The sequence below is a fragment of the Microcebus murinus genome, chromosome 4 (assembly GCF_040939455.1).
Source record: "Microcebus murinus isolate Inina chromosome 4, M.murinus_Inina_mat1.0, whole genome shotgun sequence".
Classification (NCBI taxonomy): domain Eukaryota; kingdom Metazoa; phylum Chordata; class Mammalia; order Primates; family Cheirogaleidae; genus Microcebus; species Microcebus murinus.
In genome coordinates, this window is record NC_134107.1 from 14,989,324 (window position 1) to 15,007,263 (window position 17,940).

Sequence of the window (17,940 nt, forward strand, 5' to 3'; positions counted from 1 at the left end):
TGCAATGCTTCGATATGCATTGCTCTCCATGCTGCAGCAATGCTTGGGGAACCTGAGGCTTCTGGTCTCATCTCCCTCTAGGGTTCTAATGTTTGGGCCTGCAGTCAGTGGTGAGATCTTATCTCTTGCAAGCTCTGGCCTGCAGGGGTGGTCCATCGTCCCTTTCTGCATGACCATATAGCCATGTCTTCTCCTAACATTGCTGGCTTTTGTCCTAGTTGTTCTAGAGCATGTCAGCAAGTCCTATCTTGGTCCCAAAGATTACCAGTGGGGAACAGGATTGTTCCTGTAGATACCCACAAACTTTACAGCAGCTTCTCCTCTCCCCTCCAGCGTCAGAGAGTAGAAAAATCAAACGCCACACTCCTACTCCTAGGTGTGAGGATAACCTCCCTTCATAAACAACTAACACCCTCCAGGGAGCTGGAGAAATATAGTGCTCATTATAGTGAAAAGGCACCTGCGTCACTTTCCTAGGGCTGCTATAACCAAGTATCACAAACTGAGTAGCTTAGAACAGCAGGAATTTGCTGTCTCACTGCTTTGGAGGCTGGGAGTCCAAATCCAAGGTATTGGCAGGGTCATGCTGCCTCTGAAACCTGTAGAAGAAAAATCCTTCCTTACCTTTTCCCAGCTTCTGGTGGTTTGCTGGCAATCTCTGGCATTTCTTGGCTTGTAGATACACCACTCTAATCCTTCATCTGCACATGATATTCTCCCACTGTGTCTTCATATCATCATCCCTCTGTACATGCCTGTGTCTGTGTCCAAATTTCCCTCTTTTATAAGGACACCAGCGATACTGGATTAGGGTCCACCCTAGAGACCTCATTTTAACTTGACTGGCTCTATAAAGACCGTATTTCTAAATAAGGTCACATTCTGAGGTACTGGGGGTTAGCGCTTTGACATGTCTTATGTGGGGGACCCAATTCAATCCATAACAGCCCCTTTCAGCAAGCTCACAAGTGGTTTTCTGGACTTAAAATATTAAGTACATCTTGTGCTTTCATAGGTGGGCTCTAGTTGACAATTCTTGGAAAATAGAAAAAATTCAATCTAGCTTCCTATATCATCCTGCTATTGATACAATGATAGGGCTAATAAATGATAAATAATAATTCTTTGAGGGATTACTATGCGTTAGGAGCTAATCTAAGCTTTTAAAATGATACATTGTCATTTAATTCTCCCATCTACTCTGTGGGCCAGGGACTGTTATTTCTGTTTTGCAGGAGAGGCAACACAAGCACGATAAATCGAGAGTGTTGCTATTGCTCGTTGACATCGTGCCTCCTTCCAAAGCTAGAATTTCTTCTCTTGAATGAAGGAGCCCCTTCATTCGGGCCAGTCTCTTCCAATCTGAGATACAGTGGGCATGCAACTCCCACAGGGGTAGGAGAGGCTGTATTTACCCCTGCTAACCCATAATGGCTTTTAGATGAAGGGAACCCACAATGGCTTTTATATTAAATGGCTTTAATAAGGAGGGAAGAGTCAACTATGATCACACTGCATCCTTTATTGACGAACTAAGAAAAAGGAGTACTGGGAAGGACTTCATTAGAAGATATTTTCCATGAGGCCTCTTGAAAAAAAAATTACAGAGTTCTTCACTGATTCACAACGTTTCTTTCATCCTTGACTGGAGTCTCTGTGGCTGTTTTCAAATTCTGAGGGTTGGATTCTGGTGGTGGGGCTTCCGTGGGTTCTAGTGTTGAAATTTCCGAGGTTAAGGAGCCTGAGGTGAATTGAGTAATAGCAAATTGGTCATTATTGTATTCTAAAATAAGAGCCTTTCCCTGAACCACTGAGTCAAAACAAGGCACACACACACACACACACACACACACACCCCAAAAACAACAAACAAACAAATACGTAAACCTAGAATGTGATCAGTTAAAACCATACTGAGAAGACAGCACCTACTTGTCCTGGGGACCCAGGCATTGGCACGTCCAACCTATGGCCTGCCAGATACCAGAGGTTTCAACGAACTACAGCAACCATATTAAATTATTATTCTTCTCAGTATGACTTTAACCTTCAGCTGGAGTCTGGAGAGTCTAAGATTCCCCTTGGGTCCTCAACTTCATGTTTTAGGTCAGAAGAGAAAAATCTGAACAACCAATCGAGTGAAGAGCCGTCTGGCTCAGACTACAGACTTCCGGGAGTCGTTGCAGAAGGCGTTCTAATGAAAACAGTGTCATTCTTTCCCGGAGCAAAACTCTATTTTGTTTTCTGTGCTTTGTTTTTATGCAGAATATGATGCTATGTAAGCACTCGTACACACAAAAATGAAAATACGTGAACATTATGAAATGTTTCCTTATCAAATGAAATACAGGTCAGTATGTAAAGCTATGTTCAACAGTTATTGAGCAGTATGGGAATTAGAAATAAAAGATAAGTGTTTTAGGAAACTAAGTTTGGGAATTAGAAATAAAAGATAAGCGTTTTAGGAAACTAAGTTTGGTTAATATAAGATCTTAGTTATCTAGCAAAATTGAGTATGAAACTAACTAATGTCCAAAACATTTATAAACTTTCTAAATACCTTTCGAATTTATCCTCTTCTCCTTACTTATCAGTGTTTGAGTTTAGGTACCTGGATGGCCTGTTGGAGCAACCATCTAATTATCTCTATGTCTAGACTTGCACTTCTCCCATTCTGTCTCTATTCTCCTGCCAGAAAGACTGGGAACACTATGGTTGACTCCCTCAAAATCATCCTGCTACCCATGGTTTGTCTAAATCCTTCACGGATATTTCATTCCCTTTGCTATTATTCAGTTCAGAGATAAACCTGAGGCAATTGGGCCAACGTGCAGACAAGAGAGGCTTCCTCGTGGCTTCTGAGAAAGAGAAGCTAGTTTCTCCTGTTGGATATGAACCAAGTCATCTTACGATTACAAGGTGATTTCTGATTGATTTAGCAGTTTGAGTTGGGGGAAGGGGATGTCTGTAATTTGCTGCAGAGAATATTCTAACGGAAATAATTATGTAAATGAAAAATTTCATCAAGAAATACTGCTGTGAAAAAAGCACTTCAAGAGCACCCTGGTACCTACAGACTAAATTCAAAAATTTTTACTAAGGTAGTGAAGCCTCATTGGGATCTGGTCTCAGTTTACCACTCCAGCCTCATTTTCCACTACTTTCCTGTCCCACAGGAATTCCATCAATATGTCATTCTTTGGCTCCAGGCAGAGTTTTAAGTTGACATGAAACTGCAGATTTTTGGGGGGAACTTATCTATTTTGAAAGGATTTAGGCAAACTGATTAGGGAAGGAAATAAAATTGTCAGCCATTACAATCTACTTCCTTCCATCACCATTCAGTGACTGTGCTTCTGTCCATTATTATATCAACGCAGTGTATGATATTGCCTGAGTTTTGTATGTTAAACTAACTTTGAATTCCTACGGTGGATCCTACTCCGACATGGTGTGTAGTCCTTTTCACACGTTGCCGGATTTGGTTTGCTAGTTTGTTGTTGTTGTTGGGAATTTTTGTATCTATATTGACCAGGGATGTTGAGCTGTAGCTTTCTTTCCTTAGCCAATTTATCTATTTTTTTCTTTTGTTGATTGTGCTTTTGATGTCATATCGAATACATGGTTACCTAACCCAGGTCACAAAGAATTATACCTATATTTTCTTCTAAGAGTTTTATAGTGTTAGCTCTTAAATCCAGGTCCATGTGCATTTTGAGTTAATTTGTGTATATTATGTGAGGTAGTGGTCTAACTTCATTGTTTTGTACATGGATATCCAGTTGTCCCAGCCCCATCTGTGGGGAGAGACTGTTATTTCCTCATTGAATTGTCTTGACATTCTAGTCAAAAATCAATGAGCCATGTAAGGATTTATATGTAAAGACTTATTTTTGGACTCTTGACTCTATTCTAGTCTTTATTGTTTTCACTTTAGGTTTATTTTTCTCTTCTTTTCCTGATTCCCTAAGGTGGAAGGGTCAGCTTTTTGATTTGAGACATTCATTCTTCTTAAAGTATAGTATTTACAGCTATGAATTTCCCAATATTGCTTCAAAAAGTCATCGTGCCACTTTCCCTTTCCCTCTCTGTCCTCTCCTTGTGTGATGACCAGATGCACATTTTGGTGTGCTGGGTGGTGTTGCAAAGGAGTCTGAAACCCTGTTCATTTTTTTGTTCATTTGTTTTCATTCGGTTCCACAGACTAGATGATTTTAATTGAACTGCCTTCAAGTTTGTGGATTATTTCTTCTGCCAGCTCAAGTTTTCTGTTGAGCCCCCTGAATAAATTTTCATTTTAGTTTTTGTACTTTTCTGCTATAGAATATCTATTTGGTTCTTTGAAAAAATAGTTTCTAGGTCTTTACTGGTATTCTCTTTTTGGTGAGACACTGCTGTCATACTTTCCTTTAGTCTTTTTAGACTCTTTTTTTTTAGTTCTTTGAGCATGATTTAAAGTTCTTTTTTTTTTTTTTCTAGTAACTTCAACATTTAGATTTCCTCAGAGGAAAGTTTTTTATTGACTGTGTTTTCCCTTGTGTTTAGGCTATACTTTTCTGTTTCTTTGTATATATTTCATATTTTGTCTTGTTTAAAAGTACACATTTAAAATAATATAGTACGGCAGCATTGGAAATGATAGCCCTTCAGGGGTGGATCTTTGTTGTCATTTTTGTTTTTCTGCTTTGCTAACTAAGTGGCCAGCTAATGATTGGACATAGATTTTCTCAATTCCTTTGAATCAATACATTTCCCAGTCTTTGCTGAGAGGCTGTGTGTGTGTGTGTGTGTGTGTGTGTGTGTGTGTGTGTGTGTGTTGGGCCAAGCCTTTACAGCTCTGGGAGGCAGTTTGCAACTCTGCCTTAGCCATCACTTCCTGCTTGCAGGGATCTTCAGGTCAGCCAGAGGTGGGGGATTAGGGCATTCTAAGGCGTTTTCTTGGCATGCACACATCCTTGCATATATATGTGGCCTTTTATATTTCCATGTACTGTCACAGTTTCAAAATCTTCTATGGATGTATTACTCCTCAGGGCTTTTATTTTTTTTTCTTTTTCTTTTTTAATTTGACTTGTTTTCCTCAAACTGTTATCTCTGCCTCACACAGCTGTGATGTTTAATGCCACTGATTGTTCTGATAAACATTCCAGGGAGAAAAGCTGTTGGCAATGATCAAGCTCTGAGTGAGGTCAAATTAAGAAGAGCCTTGCTAGTGGGGATTTCTGGGGCGACGCCAGACAAGTCAGTAACAATTCTCTGAGAATGGGGCTTTTCAGAGGACCTCTAATCTTATTTTGCCCCTTCCTGTGTTTGCTAGGCTGGTGTTTTTCACAGGTACTGTGGTTGCAAGGTTGTTACTTTTAAAGGCTATTGTGGAGATGGGCTAGGGGGCTGGGAATAGGGCAAGGCATGGCAGCATGAGGGTCACTGTTCTTACCAAGATTCAGCCATTTTACTTGAGTAAATGCATGCAGTGTTCCCATATCACCGGCATGACCCCTGAGACCTCTTTGGTCTCTGTGTTTTCTCTATTAATCTTACGGGGGATGTAAGTCTAAAAGACTTCTCCCGCATGGTTTGCCAGGGCAAGTTGTTTGACTGTAATTTCACGCACTGTCAAGCAGGAGGTATTTCAGCAGGTTTTGAGTAGCTCTTTGCCTTACTTGAGAGCAATCCTTCTGTTCCCCAACTTTAAACTTCAGACTCTCAGGAAAGGCTCCTAAAAGAAACTGTTTTATCTTGATTTGACAGCCAGAAACAAAATTACTCACTTTCTTCAGTGGGTTGTTCCTTGCGTAATGCTAGTCTAAGCCAGTCGATACTTATGACTGCAATGACCATCTCTGCGATGGTGCAGAATAATAAATATTGTAAAAGCATCAAACAAGTCATCTGAATGAAAAAAGAGAAATATACCTCATATTAATCAACCATTTAAAGGCTATACAAGATCAAAGTTTAGAAAATAGAGAATAAATATTCATCCTAGCAGTCTCACACACCTACAATTACTGTGGGGTATTTTTCGTAGCAACTATATATGTTTTAAATTTATTGAGTACCAAGTATTATGTTAAGCACTTATTTCTAGCAACAACCTTACAAGTTACACACTTTTGTTTCTATTTTATATATGGTGAGACTTAAAAATAGATAACTGATGGTACCGTGGTCTGCTGGAGTTTTTCAAGGTTTGACACGGAGTGCCCGTCTTTTCTCTTTATACTTTTTTTTTGTTGTTTTGGTGAGACTGATTGGATGATCTGTGCTGCATGCTGTTCCCTTCAGTGCATATATAATTTCATGTTTTATGTTCTTTTAATTTATGTGTTATAAGCACTATTTCATGAATTAAGTGGAACCATTCTCTCTCTCTTTCCAAATTCTTACCATAGCCCAAAGAAGGAGTTTCTTCTCTCTTAGAAATAAGGGGAAATGGCTTCTGGTGTTTCTCAGTGCTCTTCACTTACAATTTCCTTGTGAAGAAAAGAGACTTATCTAATTGGTGATTTTGAGAGAAGGGACCTAGTGCCTTCTGGGTTCTCTTTTTTCAGAATGAGCTGTGTTTATAACCACAAGACTTTCTTCCCAACTTCTGATAATTGACTCCAGTATAGGGAGGCCTATATAGGCTGTGGTCTATCTGTAATTAGGTGAACGAGTTTAATTTATGAAAGGAGGTATTAATTAGTAAGCTTATTTGGTTAAAGATTTAAAACTTGTTCTCCAAGTATAATAATCAATAATAAAGCCAACAGTTTTGTCTACATCTACTTGATTCTTGTGTCTTATCTCAGTAGGTTCAGAACACAAGAGAAGAAGATTAGGTGGTTATTTATTGGCCACCTATATTTGTTTCCTAGGGCTGTTGTAATAAAGTAACACAAATAGGGTGGCTTAACACAACAAACATTTATTGTCTCACAGTCGCAGGAGCTAAAAGTCAAAAATCAATGTGTTGGCAGGACCATGCTCCCTCTGGAGCCTCCAGAAGAGAATCTTTCCTTGCCTCTTCCAGATTCTGGTAGCCCCAGGTGTTCCTTCGCTTGTAGCAGCATAACTCCTATCTCTGCCTCTATGTTCACATGGCCTTCTTCTTTATGTGCCTGTATCAGAATTTCCCTCTTATAGGAACACCAGTCATATTGGATTAACGGCCTACCTTACTCCAGTATGACCTCATTTTAACTAATTACACATGCAATAATCTCATTTCCCCAAAGTGTCACATTCTGAGGTCCTGTGGGTTGGGACTTCAACATATCTTTTTCGGGGACACAATTCAACCCATAATAGTCTGCCTCTAGTACCCTCCAATTCATGCCCTTCCCATGTGCAAAATATATTCACCTGACCCCAACATCTCCAAAAGTTTTAAACCAATTCCAACATCAACAATGAAGTCCAAAATCTGTCTGAAATACCATAAAATCAAAAAGTCCCAAATCTCATCAGCGGAATCAGTTATGGGTGAAACTTATATGAATAATATGGTTCATTCTGGGGCAAAATTCCTCTCCGTCTATGGACTTGTGAAACCAGAGAAAAATTTGTCTGCTTCTAAGATACAATGGTGACACAAGCCTAGGATGTGTACTTCCATTCCAAAAGGAAGAAATAAGAAGGAAAAAAAAGGGGTCATGGTCCCTAAGCAAGTTCAAAACCCAACAGGGCAAATTTTGTTAGATTTCAAGGCCCAGGAATAATCCTCTGTGGCTCATCCTCTGGGCCTGCTGGGGAGACAGCCCTACTTTTTGACCCATTAGAGTGGTGGCCCGACTCTCTTAGCCCACTGGGGCAGTGTTCTTACTCTTTAGTTTATTGCTGTCCCAGCCTGTATTATGTAAAAAGTGAAAATATTTGTAGCCTGAAATGTGTCTCTTTTTCACTTTTACTTCTCGTTTTCTCTCTTGCTTGTGTAACTAATATAATGATTCTACATTTTATGTTGATTTTTATAGTACTTATGCTTATACACTTAATTTGTGATTTATTTCCATACATAATGTAAAGTAGATGTCATTATTATTTTCTTTGAAATGGACAGCTTATTGATTTAACACTATTTAAGTTTCATCTTTATTGACTGGTAATGTTATCTCCCACAAAATAATATGTATTTACCTATACTTGGATTTGTTTCTCCACTCTCTATTCTATTCTTTGTTCAGTTTTTTTAGTGTGTAAATGTTATATCATTTTTATTGTCATAGCCTAATAACAAGTTTTAACATCTGGTACAGCAAGTTCTTTGGCCCTCCCCCTTATTGTGTAACTTCTAGACTTTCTTGGCAATTTTCATGTAATTATTCTTCTGTCCATATCATCTTAGAGTCATTTATTGCATTACTCCCAAATGCTGTTGCGATTCTAAATGAAATTGGAGCACAATTATGTATTCATTTACAGAAGCTGGCAATTTTATGATATTGCGAATTTGTATTCAAGAACATAGTTTTTCAAAGTATTCAGTTCTTTTTTGCGTCCCTCATTACATTTTTATAGTTTTGCTGCTATTTTGATTGGGTTATTTATTATATTTTCCATTTCAACAACTATTTCTAAAGTAAATAAAATTTATTAATTTTGTCGGTTTTTCTTTTATCCAACCACCTTATTAACTGTTTTTACTTCTGCAGTAGCTTTTTCAGGTAAGTCTTCAGGATTTTCTAAGTCTTCTATAATTTTATCTTCAAATAATGATAATTTTTATCTTTCTTTAAGGTTTCTGGTGTTTCCAAATTTTTTAGAAAAACTGATTTTTTAATATGCCTATGGCAAAAATTTGAAGGAAATGCAGTTTATTTTTATATTTCTATGCCAAAGATGGTTGACAAATTTGGTTGCCTTTTCTATACTTTTCTCACTTCAACATACTCACACCATTCACCCTAGTTTTTTCATTTATATATAAAATTTTGATCTAGTTACACTTAAAATTGGTACTTACGTTCTGCCAAGTGTATGCAGTTGCTTCTGCTTCATAAAATGAAATCTCAACGCATAAGAAAACAATCCCAATTACAGTCACAGCTGTACTTATGCTGTTCATTACAATTGCTGAAATAATCTGTAATAGACAAAGAAAAATTTGCCAGAGACAGCATAAGCAGATTTTGATGAAGCAATCAGGCTGTCATACTGACTAGAATATTTAGGATGAAGTCCTTAAAAATCTGACTTTCTGAAATCATAACAGTGGTTGGTATCAGGACTCTGCTTCAAATTTGTTTAGAAGCCAATAGGATAATTTGTTTCTCAGAAGAGGCTTTTATTTATTCCTTCAACAAGTAATCACACAGTGCCTGCAATGTGCTAAACATTGTGCTAGGGATAGCACCAGGTTTCTACTCAAGGAGCTTACAATCTAATGGGAGAGAAAAGTTATAAACACTCTAATTTCATTTAATAAAACTTAATAAATGATGGATAAGCTTCAAGTTTGGGATTTGTCCTTATCATTCCTCCAGTAATGCCACTTTACTACTTAAAACCTTTCAGTGGTCCTCAACTTCCTTCAAGACAGCGTCCACACTCTTTGAACCTGAGGGCCTGACATGAGCTGTGAAAAAAGGCTGTGCTCCTTTGAGAAGGGGCTGCGTGTATTCTATATGTATGTGTGAGGGATAGTTACAGGTTAAAAGGAGTTTTTTCTTCTTGTCATTTGTTTGTTTTGTAATCACGGGAAGAAGGGTAGGATTTGATGCTAGTCAACAAAAGAAAAACGACTTAAGTGAACGCATACATTTTTGGTTGGCTGGCAGACAGCCCTCTTATCCTATTTTGAGGGCTCTCCTTATTGAGTTAGTTTTTATGAAAGAAGTTTATCCAACTTCTGCTATGAAAGCCTGAAGAGGGAGGTCCTTCCTCTATCCAGTCTTTTATAGCCATGGCCAAAAAAATTTTCCTCTCAAAAATTGTGGGTGTTAAGCAAGTGACTTAAAGGTGAAGAAAATACTGACATTCATTTTTAGCAGAGACATCTGTGATGTTATGCAGTGGGGGCAATAGTGACCTTGAGTGCCAGAGGACAGCTATGATATCTTGTGACGATATAAGCCTGGCATCTTCCCAGTAGATCCTGTCTTTGCTTAATCTAGCCAGATTCAGTAAGCAATAATGGGAAAAATTGGGAGAGTGTATTATGGAATAGAGAGTAGTGTGTACAAAATTTCAGAAGCATGGAAAAGCAGGTATTCATGGAAATATCTTCACTAAGCTTAATCATTTCTAGCTTTTGATTGAAAGTGACAGATGTGTGACTATTCTTTTCACTTGAACAGTGAGGAGCTGCTGTTGGGTTATCATCTGGCCTAATTTCAGTTGTGTCTTGGGGAATAGGGAAGCTCAAGGAGAGTGAGAGAGATGGAGGAACAGCTGGTTGGTGGAACAGTCATAATACACGCAACCTTGATCAGCTCAGTTTACCATCTTGTATGGGCACGGTTTGTAGTACCCCAAAGCAATTACAATGGCAACATCTAAGATCACTGATCACAAATCACCATAACAAATATAATAATTATGAAAAAGTTTGAAATATTGTAAGAATTACCAAAATGTGACAGAGGCATGAAGTGAGCACATGGTGTTGAAGAAATGGTGCCAATAGACTTGCTTGATGCACAGTTGCCACAAACCTTCAATTTGTAAAAAATGCATTATCTGTGAAGTGTAATAAAGTGAAGCACAATAAAACAAGTTATGCCTATATACCATAGCCAAGTGAGATCTATTCCACAAATGCAAGGTTGGTTTAATTTTCCAAAATAAATTAATGTAATATGTCATATCAATAAAATAGGAAAAAAACCCACATGTGATCATCTCAATAGATGTAGACAAAGCATTTGGTGACAATCCAGCATCCTTTCGTGATAAAATCATTTCAAAAACTAGGACTAGATGGGATATTTCTCAACCTGATAATGGGTATCTAATAAAAACCCACACTTAACATACCTATTGGTGACAGACTGGATGCTTTTTTCCTAAGACAAAGAACAAGGATCAAGACAACAATATACCCTCTCATCACTTCTATTCAACCTCATATTAGAGGTTCTAGCCAGGGCAGCTAAGCAATGAAAAGAAACAAAAGGCTTGCTCAAGGAACAAGTAAAACTATATTATTGATAAATTACATGTTCTTGTATATAGAATATACTAAGGAATCCACTAAAAACCACTAGACATAGTAAATGAGTTTTGCAAGATTACCAGATACAAGACCAATATACAAAAGTCAATTGTATATCTATATACTTGTAATTAACCATCCAAAAATAAAATTAAAGAAGCAATTCCATTTACAATAGCATCTAAAAGAATAAATACTTAGGAATGAATTTAACAAAGGAAGTGCAAAACTTACTCTGAAAACTAAAAAGCATTATTGAAAGACAAGTGGAAAACATGAAGACTTAATATTGTTAAGGGCAATATTCCCAAAATTGATATACAGATTCAATTCAATCTCTTTCAAAACCCAAGTTTGTTTTTCTTGCAGAAATTGACAAGTTGATCCTAACATTCATATGGCATATCAAGGGACCCAGAATATCCAAAAAAATCTTATAAAAGAATAAAGTTGAAGAGCTCAGTTTCCTGATTTCAAAACTTACTTACAAAGCAACAGTAATCAAGACATGTGGTACTGGCATAAAGATAGACATAAAGATCAATGGAATAGAATTCAAAGTCCAGAAATAAACTTACAAAGGTGGCAAGATAATTTAATGGGGCAAAGAACAGTCTTTTCAACAAATGGTGCTTAGACAACTGGAAATTCACAAAAATTCACACACACACACGCATACACACACACACACACGCAAAAGAATGAAATTGGACCATTTTATCATACCATTAATAAGTATTAACTCAAATATCTAAGAGCTGAAACTATAAACTGTCTGTAAGGAAACAGGAATGAATTTTCATATCCTCAGTTTTTGAAACAGACTATTAAATATAACACCAGAAACACAAACAACAAAAGAAAAATAGATAAGTTGGAGTTCATCAAAATTACATACATAATGAGTGAGATGTGCACCATCTGGGGGATGGTCATGATGGAGACTCAGACTTGTGGGGGGGGGGAATGGGCATTTATTGAAACCTTAAAATCTGTACCCCCATAATATGCTGAAATAAAAAAAAATTAAAAACTCCTATGTTTCAAAGGAAACCTCAGAATGGGAAAATATTTGCAAATCATATATCTGATAAAGGCTTGTGTCTAGAACTTATAAAAACTCTTAAAACTCAATAATAAAAAGGTAAATAACCCAGTTTAAAAGTGGACAAAGGACTCGAATAGACATTTCTCCAAAGAAAATATACAAATGGCCAATAAACATATGAAAACATGCTTGATATCACTGGTCATTGGGGATATGCAGATTCATACCACAATGAATTACCACTTCAAACCTATTGGGATGGCTATAACCAATGGTAAGGTGATAAGTGTTGGCAAGGTTATGGAGAAATAGGAATCCTTACATACTACTGGTGGAAATGTAAAATGGTGTTGTCACTTTGGAAAATAGTCTGGCTTTTCCTCCAATGGTTAAACAGAGTTGTCATATGACCTAGCCATTTTCTTCCTAGTTACATATACCAAAGTATTGAAAGCTTATGCTCAAACAAAAAATTTTACACAAATGTTGATAGTAGCATTATTCATGATTATTCATTATTCATAATAGCCAAAAGGTGGAATCAACTCAGATGTCCATCAACTGATGAATGCATAAACAAAATGTGGTATACCCACATAATGAAATATTATTTGGCCATAAAAAGAATAAAGTATTGATATATGCTACAATATGGATGAAATTTTAAAATATCATGTTAAATGAAAGGAGTTGCAAAAAATTGCATATTTATAATTCTTTTTATAAATTAAATGCCTAGAATAGGCAAATCTATGGAAACAGAAAGTAGATTAGTGTTTGTTTAGGGCTGGGAAGAATTGGGGGTTGGGGATGAGAGTGATAGCCAAGGGGTACCGGGTTGCTTTTTGAGATGAGAAAATGTTTTAAAATGGATTGTGCTGATAATTGCACATATCTATAAAATAATAAAAACCATTAAATTGTATACTTAAAACTCAATTAAGATAATAAATACTTAACTATATAGCTAGAGATTTTTCCAGGTTAACATTAAAATAAATACATATGTTTTCAGAAAGAAAGAGTTGTTGAACTCAAATATCTGCACCTTAAAAGGGTGTATGTTAATGTATGTTAAACATAATTTTAAAATTTTGGGTGCAGAAGAAATACTTTACATTTATTTTCTGCTTTAATTTGAAAACATACACATGAATAAATATAAATATTGTACTCCTTAGAACATGATAAACTAAGAACTTTACAATTAAAAATATTTATTACTTCCTCCTCTTCTTCCTATTTTTCATGTTGGAGTACCCTAGGGCTCAGTTCTTATTTCTCCTTTCCTCTTTGCTATGCTCACTCCATTGAAGATCTAAGCAACTCTTGTGGCTTCAAATATTACCTTCATGTCTAAGATTCCCAATTCAATCCATCCAATTCCTCAAGACAAAAACTTAATTTTAATCCCTACTTTCTTTTTCTCGCATTCTTCCCCCATTAGGAATTCTTCTTGGTGTTACCTTCAAATATATCCAGAATCCAAGCACTTAACATCCCCCTCTACTATGTCTGTCCTGGTCTGAACCACCATCATTTTAAAGCTCACGACAATAGCCTTGTAACTGGTTTCCCTGCTTCTTACCTGAACTCCTTTATACACAATTCTCAGAGCATTTCAGCCAGATTGATATTTTCAAAACACTCTCTGCATCATTTCACCCCTCAAAATACTCCAATCTCTCTACATGAGCTGTGAGCTCTGGCACCTTTAGCACACTGACCTCATGTTCTGCCACCCTTCCCCAGCTACACTGCCACTGCCACTGACCTCCCTGCATGCCATGGCTTTTCCAGTGGTTCATCTCTTTTCTTGGAGTGCTGTTCACTCTGATATTGGCATTGCTAATTTTCTTACCTTCCTCAAATGCTGCCTTCTCAGTAAGACTTATCTGGATCATTTCTCTTAAAAACACAACCCCCCACACGTCAGTCTGCCAGACTTCAATCTTTACTAAAAGGCTATAGGAACCAAAACAGCATAGTACAGGTGCAAGAACAGAGATATAGACCTTTGGAATAGGACAGAGATCCCAGATATAAAACGATCCTCATATTGTCATCTAATCTTCGACAAAGCAGACAAAAGTATACATTGGGGAAAAGACTATCTATTCAATAAGTGGTGCTGGGAAAACTCGATATCCACATGCAGAAGACTGAAATTGGATCCCCACCTCTCACCTCTTACAAAAATCAACTCATGTTGGATAACAGACTTAAACCTAAGGTGCGAAACCTTAAGAATTCTGGAAGAAAATGTTGGGAAGACTCTTTTAGACATTGGCCTAGGTATAGAATTTATGAAGAAGACCTCCAAAGCAATGAGAGCAGCAACATCAATAAACAAATGAGATCTTATCAAATTAAAAAGCTTATGCACAGCCAAGGAAACTATCACTAGAGCAAATAGACAACCTACAGAATGGGAGAAAATATTTGCTTTCTACACATCCAATAAAGGACTGATAATAAGAAACTATATAGAACTTAAGAAAATCAACAAGAAAAAATCAAACCACCTCATAAATAAATGGGAAAAGGGCATGAACAAAAACTTTTCAAAAGAAGACAGACTAATGGCCAGGAAACATATAAAAAAGTGCTCAACATCTCTAATCGTTAGGGAAATGCAAATCAAAACTATGATGGGGTATCACCTAACTCCAGTGAGAATGGCCTCTATCAAAAAGTCCCAAAATAACAAATGCTGGCATGGATGTGGAGAGCTCGGAACACTCTTCCACTGCTGCTGGGACTGCAAATTAGTACAATCCCTGTGGAAAGTAATTTGGAGATGTCTCAAAGAGCTAAAAATAGAAATGCCATTTGATCCAGCAATCCCACTACTAGGCATCTATCCAAAGGGAAAAAAAAGACATTCTGTAATAAAGACATCTGCACTCGAATATTTATAGCAGCACAATTTACAATTGCAAAGATGTGGAAACAACCCAAATGCCCATAAATACATGAGTGGATTAATAAAATGTAGTATATGTATACCACGGAATACTACTCAATTACAAAAAACAATGGTGATCTAGCACCATAATATACTGAATTAAAAAAAAAAATTGAAAAAAAACCCAGCCCCCCAATGGCAGCCCCTAGTATGTTTTCTTTTTCTCATCATACCTATCACCTTCTATTTTGTCATGTTTATTGTTTATTATAGTTCCTAGTTTGTCATGTTTATTGTTTATTGCCTTTATCCCGCTATTAGAATGTAAGCTCCATGAGGGCAATAAATCTTCACCTGTTTGTTCCCTGATGCATCCTACATACATAGAACATGCCTGACACTCAATAAATATTTTTAAAATTGAATTATTGGGATTTAGGTGCATTATATTAGGGACATCACAGTATCTAAGTATAATAGAATATTATGGGGCCACTAGAATAATTTTTCCAAAGCATATTTTCATGACTTGATAAACAATTACAATTGATTTCCTCTTGTGATATTAAGTCACTTTGGTTTAGAAAATGTCTGAACAACCATCCTTGAGGCTCACAGATGAGTCTCTGTGTTTCTGTGAGGAATAATGTCATTGCTTCTAGAGAAGGAAATAGAATTGCTCTATATGAGGCAGGAAGAGAAGTTTAATTTTGCTTCTTCATGTGGAGTGGGGGAGAAGGAAAAAGAAGGGCAGAAGATAGGGTGATGGTGGGAGTAAGGGGGAGAGCTACAAAGGGATCCAGGTCATGAACAGAACTTGGAAATTGCAACTGTAATCTCGCCCCACCATCCCTCAAGTGAAAAACCAAACATTTTTTGTGAGTTTTTGTGGAAATCAGTCAAGGGGCCATACTTATTCATACCTTGGGTGATGTGGAGCAACTTTGGGACAATACGCACAAATGCAGAAACTGAACTATGAGAAGGCCAGTCCCAGGAATTTGCAAAATCACAATGGGGCTTCATGGGCTTTGATGTCATCTGTACACCTATCTCTGGGGAAAAGCATACCAGATGACCTCTAGGCCACACACACACTCTACTTGCAAACACATTAGAAAAACAAGCTTAGACTAACGAAAAGCAGAAAAGAAAAATCTCTAATAAGCTCCATCAGGAACAATAAAGGAGAAATTACAACTGATGCCACAGAGATACAAGATATAATTTATGAATACTACAAAAACCTCTATGCACACAAACTGGAAAATGTGGAGGAAATGGACAATTTCTTAGAAACACACAGCTCCCTAGGCTCAACCAGGAAAAAATTAGAATTCCTGAACAGACCACTATCAAGTGCTGAAATTGAAATAGCAATAAAAAACCTTCCTAAAAATAAAAGTCCTGGACCAGATGGTTTCACACCTGAATATTACCACACCTACAAAGAAGAACTGGTGCCTATCCTGCAGAAATTATTCCACAACATTGAGAAGGATGGAATCCTCCCAACACATTTTATGACGTGAACATAACCCTGATACCAAAACCAGGAAAGGATGCAATAAAAAAAGAAAACTACAGACCAATATCCATTATGAATATAGATGCAAATATTCTCAACAAAATCCTAGCCAATTGAATCCAGGTGCTTGTCAAGAAAATAATTCATCACAACCAAGTGGGCTTCATCCCAGGGATGCAGGGATGGTTCAACATATGCAAATCTATAAATGTAATTCACCATATAAACAGAAGCAAAAACAAAGACCATATGATACTCTCAACAGATGCAGAGAAAGCATGTGACAAAATTCAACACCCTTTTATGATAAGAACGCTCAACAAAATAGGCATAGATGGGGCTTACCTAAAAATGATACAAGCCATATATGACAAACCCACAGCCAATATCATACTGAATGGGGAAAATTGAAAGCATTCCCACTTAGAACTGGAGCAAGACAAGGTTGCCCACTATCTCCACTTCTGTTCAACACAGTGCTAGAAGTCCTCGCTACAGCAATCAGACAAGAGAGCAGAATTAAGGGTGTCCAAATGGGAGCAGAAGAGATCAAATTCTCACTCTTCACTGATGACATGATATTATACCTAGAAAACCCCAAGGATTCAACCAAGAGACTCCTTGATCTGATAAATGAATTTGGTAAAGTCTCAGGATACAAAAATCAATACACAGAAATCAGAAGCATTCATATATGCCAACAACAGTCAAAGTGAGAACCAACTCAAAGACTCAATTCCCTTCAAAATAGCAACAAAGAAAATAAAGTACCTTGGAATATATTTAACTAAGGAGGTAAAAGACCTCTACAGGGATAACTATGAAACACTGAAGAAGGAAATAGCAGAGGACGTAAACAGATGGAAGAATATACCGTGCTCATGGATTGGCAGAATCAATATTGTTAAAATGTCTATATTACCCAAAGTGACCTACAGAGTCAACACAATCCCTATCAAAATACCATCATCATTTTTCACAGATATAGAAAAAATAATTTTATGCTTCGTATGGAACCAGGGAAGACCCTGTATAGCAAAATCAATCCTAGGCAATAAAAACAAAATAGGAGGTATAAATTTACCAGACTTCAAACTATACTACAAGGCTATAGTCATTAAAACAACTTTTTATTGGCACAATAACAGGGACATTGACCAGTGGAGCAGAACAGAGAACTCAGATATAAAACCATCCTCATATAGCCAGCTAATCTTCGACAAAGCAGACAAAAACATACACTGGGGAAAAGAATCCTTATTCAATAAATGGTGCTGCGAAAACTGGATAGCCACATGTAGAAGACTGAAACAAGA

At 37.1% G+C, this 17,940-nt stretch overlaps 1 protein-coding gene across 2 annotated transcripts in view; it reads right to left on the reverse strand.

The window, feature by feature from the left end:
* Positions 1 to 1,504: 1,504 nt before the first annotated feature.
* LOC105867204 (uncharacterized) overlaps positions 1,505 to 17,940 on the reverse strand; it is a 36,181-nt gene continuing 19,745 nt past the window's right edge. For both annotated transcript variants that reach the window (XM_012757015.2, XM_012757014.3), the window contains 3 exons: positions 8,951 to 9,070; positions 5,772 to 5,892; positions 1,505 to 1,741 (listed from right to left, as the gene is read on the reverse strand). In XM_012757015.2, coding sequence (XP_012612469.2) covers positions 1,614 to 1,741; positions 5,772 to 5,892; positions 8,951 to 9,070 — 369 coding nt within the window. In that variant the 3' untranslated portion in view covers positions 1,505 to 1,613. The remainder of the gene's footprint in view (positions 1,742 to 5,771; positions 5,893 to 8,950; positions 9,071 to 17,940) is intronic.